Raw genomic sequence first — 13970 nt, 5'->3', positions numbered from 1 at the left:
GAAGATTTAACTACAGCCATCTCCCCGATGCCTTTACCTGACATGCAGCCCCATATCATCAAGGACTGAGGGAATTTTGATGTTTTCTTCAGGCAGTCATGTTTGTAAATCTCACTGGAACAGCACCAGACAAAAGTTCCAGCATCATCATGAGTTTGTTCTACATGATAAAATGTCTGAGTGAGTGCTTGTCCAATACTGGTGATTCCATACTTTTTGCTAGGAGTTGTACCTGGGATAGGCACTAGCACCCTCGTGAGGGTAAGTGTTACACAAAGTGAATGAAAGAAGATTTCATGGAAAATAGATAAGATCCTTGTGCCAACAACAACAAAAAACATCAAAACACTATAAACAACACTAAATGTAATTAGGTGCATAGATAAAGGTATGTACTGTATTTTGAATTGATATTGAAACTGCAATAACATTTGCAATCACTGATTAACATTATAAAAACAAATATTACACTGTTAGACAATTCAAAGTGTTTAAAATTTCAAAACATTTTTAATGTGTCACTAGTTGTTGTTTATATTGCAGTGTTAAGAAATTGCAGTGTGTTTGAAGGGAAAGAAAGAACGAACGAACAAGGGGAATGGTAATACAAAAATATGAATAAATGTATATGCTAAAGTGCACATTCTAATTGAGTACACCCTTTTTGGAACGAGTTTCATGCAACGCTTGTTTGGCTCATACATGAAATGTAGGTTGTTAATAGAACATAGAACACCAAATTAGTAATTTTATGAAAATTGTTTGGTGCAAAAGTAAATACACCCCTATCTAAGGCGGTCATGTCTAGTAGTTTGTAAGACCTCCATGAATTTATAGGACATCATCAAGTCTTCGAAGCATTGAATGAACATGTTTCTGACAAATTACCACATCTATCATTTTCCATTCTTCATGAATGACCTGTTTTAAAGTTTGACGTTGGATGGAGAGTGACACTCCACATGTCTCCAGAATTCCCCACAGGTGCTCAACTGGGCTCAGATCAGGAGACATACTTGGCCACTGAATCACTCTCAGCCTGTTCTTCTTAAGAAATACTACTATGGTGTTGGTTGTGTGCTTGTGGAACACTGTCATGTTGGAAAACTGAACGACGGCCACGGGCATGGAGTGATGGTGGCACCTTCTCTTGTAAAATACAAAAGTACATCTCAGATTTCATGATTCCAACAATTAAATGAAGCTCCCCAACACCTGCAATACTTGTGCAGCCCAATATAAGGACAACGCCACGACCATGTTTTACTGTGGCTGCCTTACACTTTTGTGTCTACTTCTCACCTTTGCAACAACTGACGGTATTGAAGTCATCGGCTCTAAAAAGATTGATCTTGGTCTCGTTGCGCCAGGGAAGAGTCCTAGTAGTGTTGTTCTTTGTCAGCATAGACTATTGGAAATTTAAGTCTTTTTTTGTGCATTGGCTTAAGGAAAGGAAAACAATGTTTTCTGAAATATCAGTTGGTGTCTACGCAATAATAAAGCGCACTATATAAGTAGCATTGCAAGCACATTATGACCTCATCTATCGAGGGGACACCATGTAGGGAGGGAACACACAAAATGGACAGCTTTCAGTAGACAGATTTGGATATGACAAGGCAGAGTCTTTGCAAGCGATGCAGTAGGAAACCCATTATTAAACTAATTCACCTGTGATAGAGTTGACATCCCAATATTCACTGTGTTATTAATCCCAGGACCAACAGTTATATCCCTGCATATGTCATGCATTGAACTGAACTGCTGCACAGGAACCATAGGAAAGGTTAGGCACATCATCGCTTATTCTATGTGCCTCCCCCCTAAACACCATAGGCCATTTGGCACTCCAACCTTGCCCCAGGAGTCTAGATCCCACCCGGGTTGTGGGAGACAAGTGCACTGAGGTTCCTCAATCCACTAGAGCCTGAGAGAGCAGCAGAATGTTTTATAATACTGTTAATAGTGTTATGTACTTCCTCAATATAAGTACATTTAAGGCTGAGACTTGAGTGGAACAACACTTTTTTATTCAGTGTGCTTCTCATCATATGTGCACACGAATCAACCCTTTGTTGTCTTTTTACTGTAATACCACCACAGGGAGTGCACATCTGTGGCAACAGCAGTGTGACATAAATATGTTTCATCTCCTTCCGCCTTACTTCACATGTCCCAGAAATAAACACAAAAGAACCTGCTGCTTTTCCCATCTTACTTATTTCTTATAAATCCAATCAAGCAGGCGGTCGTCTGTCACATTCAGGATACCGACATTCAACAGTCACTTCAGATTTTGCTCTTATGGAAACAGGTTCCAATACCGTCGCAGGTTACATTTGTGCATTATTTGGATTAGACACAATTACAGCATGATTGTTTAGTTTTGACACATCCGGTAAGCTAGACATTTCTGGTAGAATTACATTGCAACCGTCCCAACAATTGATCCACATGGCGACACTAAACACCATCAGCTGTCTGAACTGTGTAGGAAACAGGCCCAGTTTGAGCAATGATGGTAGCAGGGGCCCACTTTTCCTTACTCTGATAACCCCGGGCCATAACAGAGTCACTTCTTGGAATGCAGGTCTCTGCATTTGACTTGTTTCCGTTGATCCATTTGAACAATGTCTTTCAGGGTTGGTGGTTTAAGCAGGTCCGTGCCAATCCTTAGCTCTCGAGAAAACATTGGGCTCCCTGGCGATACCTTGGTAGTTGCATGCATTGGTGTTCGGTATTTGAGGAGAAAGTCGTGTATCTCTGATGTAGCGTACTTTGCCCTTGTGATGCTTTGAGGCATATTTCAGGGTCTGCACAAACCTCTCTCAGGGCATTTTTCGCATATAGAAAAGCTTTGTTACACTCTTTTGTCCATTTCCATTTTTCATCTTTGCACAACAGCTCATGCAATGGTTTAAGAAGCGATGCCAAATTAGGAATAACCCATCCATAATAGTTCAGTAGACCTAAAAAAAAGATCTAAGCCATTTCCATAGCCACACTTATATCAAAGGCTTTCTTTAATGTCAATCCACTTTCTAGGAGTAACTTCTTTTGTGTTGCTTCATTTCTCAGTCCACATACCAATCTGTCTCTTAATGTAACTTCTAAAACATCACCAAACTCACAATGTTCAGCAAGCTTCCGCAGCACCGCTACAAACATAGTGACAGATTCCCCCTCCTCCTGATTTCTCCTATGAAATCTGAATCTCTCTGCGATTACAAGGGGCTTGGGTGAAAAATGTGCATTAAGAGTTTCCACGATCTCCCTGTATGTTTTACTGCCAGGTTTATCAGGTTGAAGCAAGTTTCTCAGCAAATTGAAAGTCTTTGGCCCAAGAACGCTCAAAAACGTGGGCACTACTTTCTCTTCCGCTATATCGTTAGCTTCCACGAAATAGCCAAACCGCTCCGTGTATGAGCTCCACTGTTCCACAAGCTCATCAAAAGGACCAACAGAGCCGATAATTCCCGGCATAGTGCCTAGTTATACAGCACCTTCTCGCTCCTTTGGAAATCTCTGCTCGTCCTCCTCCCCACGAAGTCACAACGCAAAAGCGGAACTTGGCGCCGTCTATACCCTTGAGTATCGCGACCCGCAGCAAACTCCCAAAAACAGCTCGTCCGAGCTGATGCAGGTCCAGACGTCCTCGTCGCTACTTTTTGTTATGTACTTCCTCAATATAAGTACATTTAAGGCGGGAGACTTGAGTGGAAGAACACTTCTTTATTCAGTGAGCTTCTCATCATGTATGCACACGAATCCTCCCTTTGATGTCTTTTTTCTGTAATACCACACCCACAGGGATTGCACAACTATGGCAACAGCAGTGTGACATAAATACTGTGTGTTACAAATAGCACTGTTAATACTGTTTTACATCGTGGATGGCTCCCTGAGTCGATTTTATTGTATAAACAGTGACCGGAAACACCATAAAATTCATAAAATTCCAGCCGATATTCTACTACACAGCAAAATCACCAGGGTTAATTTCACTAAGACAGAGTTAAAATCAAGACTTTTTTTGAGGTAATAAAATTCCCAAGGATTTTGAGTTACACTTGGAAAGGGTTACTATTTTAACTCATTAAATATCGTTAGATATAAATTATGGCTGTCAAAATTATCGTGTTAACGGGCGGTAATTAATTTTTTTAATTAATCACGTTAAAATATTTGACGCAAATAACTCACATGCCCCGCTCAAACAGACTAAAATGACAGTACAGTGTAATGTACGCTTGTTACTTGTTTTTTGGTGTTTGGCTCCCTCTGCTGGCGCTTGGGTCAAACTGATTTTATGGGTTAGTACCATGAGTGAGCATGGTGTAATTATTGACATCAACAATGGCGAGCTACTAGTTTATTTTTTGATTGAAAATTTTACAAATTTTAATAAAATGAAAACACTAAGAGGGGTTTTAATATAAAATTTCTATAACTTGTACTAACATTTATCTTTTAAGTCTTTCTATCCATGGATTGCTCTAAGAGAATGTTAATAATGCTAATGCCATCTTGTTGATTTATTGTTATAATAAACAAATACAGTACTTATGTACCGTATGTTGAATGTATATATCCGTCTTGTGTCTTATCTTTCCATTCCAACAATAATTTACAAAAAAATATGGCATATTTTATAAATGGTTTGAATTGCGATTAATTACAATTAATTAATTTTTAAGCTGTAATTAACTCGATTGAAAATTTTAATCGTTTGACAGCCCAAATATAAATATATGTTAAATATCTGACACTGTCAGTGTTGTTTAATACCACACTGAAGAGTACTTTTAATAATAATAATAACTAAATTGTGTTGTTTTCTTACAATAGGAGTGTTAATTTCAAATATTCATTGTGATGTTGTGGGGCTATCTGGGAGTCGTACCCAACTGCAGCACTCGCGAGAGGTAACAGAGGGATTTTGCATCCCTTAAACTTTGCAACTTTTCAGTTTTGTCGATTTTAGCCACGCCGGTGGACAAAAGCAGTAGTGTCTTGCCTTAAAGGGGAAGTTCAGGATTTTTGACATCAAGCTTAATCTTGGAGTTAGCGAAGGGTTTAATTAGTCGGTGGACTTGATTTCAACAAATTCCGTGTAGTTTGTTAGTTATTTGTTAGTTTCAGGGCTCCAGAGTGGATAAGCTAGCGCAAGTCAATTAGGCCGACTTGATGGACTAATAGTAATAAGGTCATGAATCCAGTTGGACCTAAACAATAGCGTACGACGGTTCGCAACAGTGTGGCTTAGTGTGGCTATGCCCCTCTCACCCCACCCAAACTTGTTAGCGCTGACGAGCTCAAAAGAAAACAGGCCAATGATTATTTCTATTATATCCTGGTGACGTCTCTTTTTATCCTCCTCAGACAAAACTTTTTGTCTCTTGTTGCTCTGCCATCTTTGCAGCATTCGTTCGAAAGCGTTCGCATCGTAGTTTCTTTAGTGTGGCAAGTTTTGTGTGCTACCATCCTCAAAGGTGCCGATGAAAGCAATGCAGACCACTTTAAGACATAAAAGAGATGTCATTCAACTAAATGTCAGTCGACATATTATCACAAATTTTATAAAAATATTTCATAAAGTTTGAAAACTAACCTAGTGTTGCTTTCAGAAAGCATAGATGTCAGGGTCACTTTTTACATACTTCTTATTCAACTGAACACACCCCAGCTATTTACAGACAAAACTATTTACAGTCACGGTGTCACTTCACCCACAAGTCTTCACCTACGAGCACATCAATAGCAGCATCACGATGCTACGGCAAGCACACCAATAGGTGCCAAATTGCCATATCATTGAGCTGGCCGGCCCAATAACCGTCATCCTTTATTTATATTTTGCATGTGAATTTTTTTTTTTTTTTTTTTTTTTAATTATAACTACAATCTTACAATAATTTTACTCAAAACGGAAATAATTAGGTACAGATTTGAGTTGTATAAGCACATGGAAAAACAATAATTATCAACAATGTATTTTTAATACAAAATATACTCAATTAAACCTGTGTTCCTAAATTTAAAATTGTAAAAGTGAAATAAAGTAAAATTTAATGCTTAAAGTCCTGTGCCTTTATGTTTGTGGGTGTGCGTGTGAGGGGGGTTTGGGGAGGTTGGCTTTTTTGTTTTGTTTTAATACTGTTTTGTTTTTTGTTGTTGTTTTTTTTTTCCAATTTAGGAATTGTTCACTCCAAATATAATAAATTTGACAGAACACAAAAACATAATACAATTTGTGAAAATGGAGCACACAAAGTAGAACAAGAAAACAAATCATCATCATTTTGAACATTCTTTTTACTCTCGCTTTACTCAAACCTATTATCTCTCCCACACTCTCATGCTGTGTTCCGACAGTAACTCGACCAAAGCGACGAGTGGGATATTGTCATTGTCATATTGTCTTTGTTCCGTCAGCTCATTGGTCAAAAAGCAGGATAATCGGGCGAATGTGTTTACCTGCATATTCTTGTAAAGCACCTTACCAGTATTCGTTCAATCTACAAATAAGATACTATTTTCGAGTTTGATGGCAATAAGGGACAAAGCGCGTCCCTTGAAAGCTCAATAAGGGACGTGTACTTTTGTTTCTGAATACCGGACAATTCCGTTTTTTAAGGGACAGTTGGCAACCCTAGGAACAGGTGTTCAATCCACAGAACAATGGCTTAAGTACTGTATACTGTGGAAGATGATTGTCTGCAATTGGTCCCAGGTTCATTTATCTTTCCAATACTATTATCAGAATGTTGACACAACCAAACACATTGGGAGGAGTAGGAGCGGGGCTGAAAGCTCAGAGGCTCTACACTTAAACTGGGTGTGACTGATTAACTCTGCTAGGAGTGCATTTAACTCTGCCAGGGGTGTCTGTATTCAACTCACTTAATTGACACCGTGCCAAGAGCGATCTTAACACTGCTAGTGTTAAAACAACACCCAAATCAACACCGATCAACTCAGAATGTAGTGTCAAAGTGTAGCCAATATTAGCTGTCGCGACACCTCCAACTTGGAGGGAAACTGCAGCACAAATTCAAAATTACGCTTGAGTGTTTGCGCTCGAGTGTCAAGACAAACTACATGCGGGATAACCATAATGTTGTCACATGGGTATTGACGCGAAAGAATAAAGGGGGCCTTACACTGAGAGATTCATATAGGAAAGTGTGTTTTTATATTTCTAAATCTAAGGCTAGGTTCATACTGCAGGTCTTAATGCACAACTCCGATTTTGTGTCATATCTGTTTTTTTGGCTTGCCCGTTCAGACTGCTTTTGTTCATTGAGCCGGTTTGAGTATTATGCATGTGCACTAACTCGCAGTCATACACCGCCTGAACAAACTGACCCGCATGTGCAGAAGCATCAAAATAAATAACTATGTACTGTGCATGCATGACACCCACTCATAAGCCTTATGTGTGTGCGGCAGTTTGCCCCGACTCGGACATGTAACCATTACTGATATACTGTATGGTATGGCTCATTTGGCACACAGTAAGAAACCGAGCGTTATCAGGCTTATCCTTTTCTTCATTGTATTTTTTTATGACTGTGGTCAAGCCAGGCTTCTGCGTCATAAAAGCTTAAGCTAGGCGCTAACGCTAATGAGCAGCTGCATCACTGTCGTCTTGCGTGTTGCTGTCACATAATTGCTGCATGAATTCTGATTTGGGAGACTTGACAGTTCAGACCGCTGCCACATTCTGGAAAAATGTGACCCAGATTGGATTTGAACCACATAAGAAAGTGACCCAGATCGGATTTGAAATGATCCACTTCCATGCGACTTGTCACGTTCAGACCGTCAAGTTAATGCCTCACTAGAGTCAGAAAAACACGAAAAAATCGGATTCACGGATTAACCCTGCAGTATGAACGCAGCCTAAGATGCATGTTTTTAGAATGTGGGAGGAAACTGGAGTACCCAGATAAAAACCACACAGGCGGAGAGCATACACCACAGACTAGGAAGGCTGGAGGCCAGGATTGCACCCTTTATTTCAGAATTGTGAGGCAGACATGCTACCCTGTCGGCCAATGTGCCACCAAATAGAGATAATCAAATTGTGTACTTAAAGGGAAAGTTCAGAATTTTTGACATTAGGCTTAATCTTCGAGTTAGCGAGGATTTAATTAGTCGGTGAAGTAGATTCAAACAAATTCTGTGTAGTTTGTTAGTTATTTTTTAGTTTCAGGGCTCCAGAGTGGCTAAGCTAGCGTGAGTCAATTAAGCAGACTTAGAATGCTGTTAAACAACAATATATGCACAGATGGAAATCATTGATGACCCATGCAATGAATGGTTTTGGCTATATTTTCAGGCTAAATTTATTGGAAAAATTACCATTGCATGTCAATATTTGCAGTATGAACAACAACATTTGTAATCCAGAAGCTCTGCAGAGGAGCAGGGCGTAGTGATATTACATCATTTTTTTCACCGCTGACTTTTTCTGTCGTAGCCAGCAGCAAGCCACCAGTTTTTATTTTTCCTTGTTCTTCATAGGGAATTTGTGGAAACATTCCTTTGCCCATTCCTTCTGTCTGTTTCGACAGCCTCTAAATGCGCATTTCACAATGTTGCCGGCCGTCAGTTAACTCAGCAGACCGATACTGCATTCGAGGAAGGTAGGAAGCCAGTTTCCAACCTCCGATCTGGAAAAATATCATTGGAATGCCTCCACTATTTGATCACTTAGGAGAAGGAAGGTTTGCTGGGGATCAAAATGTCTTTTGATGGCCAATATTTTTTAAAAAAAACTTGTCGCGATCAGCCATCTTTGCTGTTTACATTTGCTTGGAACACTTTGAGGTCGCAACTTGTACCCTTCGAGCGGGAAATGTCCGACTTCCAGCCTTCCTCGAATGCAGTATGAGCAAAAGTGGCCGAAGCACTCCTCTCTTTATGACATTATTTTGGCTGCATGGGTGTTTTGGAACTATGATCTGAATTTTTAATTTATTTGACCTTGTCGGATTTGTTCGTAGAGCTGTATTGTTTTTCATTGGCATGCTAAATTGGTCCCAGCAACTCGCGCTAGCTTAACCACGCCAGAGCCCTGAAACTATCAAATAACTTACAAACTGCATGAAATTTGTTGAAATCAACTCCACCAACTAATTAAATCCATGCTAACTCGAAGATTAAGCCTAACATAAAAAATTCTGAACTTCTGCTTTAAGTATAGTACTCAAGTAATTGTTCTTTGTTTTTATCCATCAAACTACATACAATATCTGCTCATACTGGAACAAGATCAAATGTAACTCTTGCATATTTATAGTATAAAATTTTTCTGGTTCTTTCCTGCCTTTTATTTATCATGTACTGCACTATATTTTGCTTTGTTGTAAAGCACTTTGAGGACCTCACAGGTTTTTGTAAAGGGCTATATAAATGAATTTGATTTAATTTGATTTGATTTATAACCTCTGTACATTTGGCAAATACGAAACATGAAAATAACAATGTCAGTAATCGTTTTCATTGTACCGGTAATTCAATATTCTACGAGTCAGCCTTCATAATTATTACATCAATTCATCTTTTCACCCTTAACAAAATTAACTACTTCATGATGGAAAGTTGTCAGCATCACACTCTGGTGAGGATAATGAGTGCAGAAAGTGGATGGATGGAATTATTAATAATAATAATAATATAAAAACATAAAATGGGGTAAGGGGTTTGCAAATTTATGTGACTCACGCTATGGTGTCAATCATGTCAAGGCCCATCTCTACACAGCAGTGGGCGTGGTCAGCCTTGGGTTGGGTCAACCCTGATACGCAGTAATAACAGTCGCCCAGGATCTTTATTCGCCTGCAGTGATTCTCCTATTGACAGAGAAATGATACATCAATTGAAATATTTTCATTACTGTGGGAAAAGGTCAATAAAAAAAAAGGGAATTTCATTCAACAAGAAGAGACACAGCTGAAACATCTGTTACCCAATGTCTGCTTTGAGTAGGCGCTGCAGAAGTTCAATTGTATCAGGTCCTTTCATTTTTTTTTTAATAATGAATGATGTGAGCATACTCTTCAAAAAGAAACACAGTTAAACAAAAGGTATTGTATATCTGTCAGAAAGTGGATAATAAATGCTGACACATCTAATGATCAATTCCTAATTTCAACTACAGCAAAGTATTACGACAGTAAATTTAACTTTTGCTCTTACTTACATTAAATTTGACAGTTTTGAGACAGCAGACAATAAACGTCCAAAAGCATGCCTGGTCATGAATGTATGTGGGGGTGTGCAACTGCTTGTAGTTGGGGCCAACTATAATTGCCCTGGCATGCTCTTGAAGTAGAATCCCACCCACACATTCCCAGATGGATCAGTTATGTGTCGCAGTGCACATTTTACACAAACCTTGACGCATTAACAAACACGACCACACAATATGTAATAATACAGTATGTGGGGACTCTTTAAATTTGATCAGATTTCGAACACTAATAAGAGAAAGTGAGGAGGGAAATCGAATTTATAATCGAATAAATCAGTTCATGTTCTGCCAGGAACTTCGGGTTCACTTCCTTTGATCTAGTAATATATATGAAACATCTGTTTCATTTCACAGTGTGAATTCACCAACACAGACCTTGTCATCAGTTGGACAGTTTACCTTAAAACGGCTGTTTTTATTTACATGATCCCACAACAGACTCTTTGTTGGATTAGTTACTTTTGCAGCAAATTTCTTCATTCATCACTGCTAAACACAAAATTGAGCAGAAATTTGAGATGAACAAACCTAAAACCTTCTGAGCTGTAACAATGGAAATACACAATCAGTCCAGAATAATTTTATATTTTTAAAATCCCAGATAATTAATGTAATCTTTCCAGTTTTAGCTTTCTTAATTTAAAAGAGAAAGACACTGATGGTGTGGGTTTGACTGACTTCGGTGCAGGCAACGTGGGATTGAATCCCACTCAGTGGTGATGTGATTGTTAGTGCGACTGGTTGGCTGTCCTGCGTGTGCCCCACATTTGCCTGGCGACCAGTTTAGGGTGTAGTTTGCCTTTCACCTGAAGTTGGCTGGGATAGGCTTCAGCAACCCACAACCCGGACAAGGATAATAGGTGATGAAAATGGATGGATGGAATTTAAGTTAAATTATCACCTGAAAATTATAAAATCATTGTGAATTCATTTAAGGCCACACATAATGATTCAGAAGTCCTGCAAATCAATAATAGAATCACATGAGATTAGTACCTCCAAGAAGTTGGCCCCCCATCAGATAAAAAAAATACATAAAAAAATAAGTCATTCATTTGTGCTAGGTTTGTGCTCGTTTGTGCTGGAAAAAAGAGTTTGTTTGTGCTGCTATCATTTTTAAGATATTTACAATTATTTATGGGCCAGTCCAGTGCTTCTCAATTATTTTCTGATGTGCATGGATGTGCACAGAGCAGTTCAGCCCAGAGTGGTCAACCCGGACCTTCTGTATTGAAAGTAACAGAAAGGGTTTTTTCAGGGCTCCGTGGACTCACCAGGGCATTGGTAGAGTGAGCATTCATTGAATAGAAAAGTGCTTTTAATTAACTCTAAAAATCTTATTTAGTCCCTTTAGATTAAAAAAAAATAAATAAATCTATTTTTTTTAACCATCATGTTCAGGTACTTGGACAAATAAAGGTAGATCTGAATGTTTTTTAATACTGGAACATTTTTCCTGTGCCATGGGGGAGTTTAAAGTATTTCCTGTGGTTGTACATGTTGAAAGGGTTGAAAACCATGTGTTGAATTGTACCATACAAATAAATTTGTCTAAATAAATGTAGCTGGGTGGAAAAGGTGCTTAAGGAAGCAGACAGAAAGCACATAAATGACTAATATGAAGACAGAAACAGGGTCGCATATAAAGGCTACCTGACAATGAGTAGCATCACAAAATCATCACAACTTCATTTACTAAGTTAAGAAAGAAAGAACGACACCAGTTAACCAACGGGGGAAGGGTGGACAGGAGAGACAGGGCAGAGTAAGTGGCGTGCAAGCAATGCCATTAATGTGCAGTAGGGAACCCCCATTAATACTAATCACCCAAGAGAATTAGTGAGTTGACATCCTAATCGACATTATCTTATTGTTAGTCCCGGCACAAGCAGATATGTCCCATTATGCGTCTAGTGATGCCTAATCGAACCTGCCAGGATTCAGCTCCAGCTCTGCGGAAACCATAAATGTAAGTTGGCCTAATATTTGCAGAGTGTGTGATGTAAGAGGCTTTACTCATACGGGCCCAAGCAATCCGTCCAAAATGAAGGCTTTGAAGAGGAAGGGTGACCCCGAAACAACCGGAAAAGCCACCAATACCCCAAATCAACTCCAAGCCACTCACTGTCCAGCAAACATTTCAGCGACGACAGTTCTGAAAGTCTACATGAATACAACTTTGGTTTTTCAAAGACGTAAATACACCCTTGCTGATTTTTCTAATTGTAAAATTTTATGAAATTCTGTTGATATAGGAAGGCAAAACCTACTGCCTGTTCGTTGAAGTGCGACCTTTTTTGTTGTTGTTGTTGCTCACCTGTCATAAGTAGATAGGAAAGCTGACAGATCGTCTATTCTTGTGAACTTAATACATTTATTACTGAATCTATATACAGTGGGGCAAATAAGTCAACCACTAATTGTGCAAGTACTCCCACTTGAAAATATTAGAGAGGCCAGTAATTGTCAACATGGGTAAACCTCAACCATGAGAGACAGGATGTGGGAAAAAAAATACACAATCACATCGTTTGATTTTTAAAGAATTTATTTGCAAATCATGGTGGAAAATAAGTATTTGGTCAATACCAAAAGTTCATCTCAATACTTTGTTATGTACCCTTTGTTGGCAATAACAGAGGCCAAATGTTTTCTGTAACTCTTCACAAGCTTTTCACACACTGTTGCTCGTATTTTTGCCCAATCCTCCATGCAGATCTCCTCTAGAGCAGTGATGTTTTGGGGCTATCGTTAGGCAACACAGACTTTCAACTCCCTCCACAGATTTTCTACGGGCTTGAGATCTGGAGACTGGCTAGGCCACTCCAGGACCTTGAAATGCTTCTTACAAAGCCACTCCTTTGTTGTCCTGGCTGTGTGTTTGGGATCACTGTCATGCTGAAAGACCCAGTCACGTCTCATCTTCAATGCCCTTACTGATGGAAGGAGATTTTCACTCAAAATCTCTCGATACATGGCCCCATTCATTCTTTCCTTTACACAGATCAGTCATCCTGGTCCCTTTGCAGAAAAACAGCCCCAAAGCATGATGTTTCCACCCCCATGCTTCACAGTGGGTATGGTGTTCTTCAGATGCAATTTAGTATTCTCTCTCCTCCAAACACGAGAACCTGCGTTTCTACCAAAAATGTCTATTTTGGTTTAATCTGACCACAACACATTCTCCCAGTCCTCTTCTGGATCATCGAAATGCTCTCTAGCGAACCGCAGACGGGCCTGTACATGTACTGGCTTCAGCAGGGGGACACGTCTGGCTGTGCAGGATTTAAGTCCCTGGCGGGGCATTGTGTTACTGGTAGTAGCCTTTGTAACTCTGTTCCCAGCTCTCTGTAGGTCATTCACTAGGTCCCCCGTGTGGTTCTGGGATTTTTGCTCACCGTTCTTGTTATCATTTTGACGCCACGGGGTGAGATCTTGCATGGAGCCCCAGATCAAGGGAGATTATCAGTGGTCTTGTATGTCTTCCATTTTCTAATAATTGCTCCCACAGTTGATTTCTTTACACCAAGCATTCTACCTATTGCAGATTCAGTCTTCCCAGCCTGGTGCAGCTCTACAATTTTGTATCTGGTATCCTTCGACAGCTCTTTGATCTTGGCCATAGTGGAATTTGGAGTGTGACTGACTGAGATTGTGGACAGGTGTCTTTTATACCGATAACGAGTTAAAACAGGTGCTGTTAATACAG

The 13970-nt window shown here is 39.4% G+C and overlaps 1 protein-coding gene across 1 annotated transcript in view; it reads right to left on the bottom strand.

Moving 5' to 3' along the window:
- Positions 1 to 13970, bottom strand: part of adcy1a (adenylate cyclase 1a) — a 136554-nt gene that overhangs the window by 81415 nt on the left and 41169 nt on the right. Inside the window, exon 5 of the mRNA XM_057840746.1 lies at positions 9733 to 9860. Coding sequence (XP_057696729.1) covers positions 9733 to 9860 — 128 coding nt within the window. The remainder of the gene's footprint in view (positions 1 to 9732; positions 9861 to 13970) is intronic.

This window comes from Corythoichthys intestinalis, chromosome 7 (assembly GCF_030265065.1).
Source record: "Corythoichthys intestinalis isolate RoL2023-P3 chromosome 7, ASM3026506v1, whole genome shotgun sequence".
NCBI classification, from domain to species: Eukaryota; Metazoa; Chordata; class Actinopteri; order Syngnathiformes; family Syngnathidae; genus Corythoichthys; species Corythoichthys intestinalis.
This window is presented reverse-complemented; position numbering and strand designations above follow the sequence as displayed.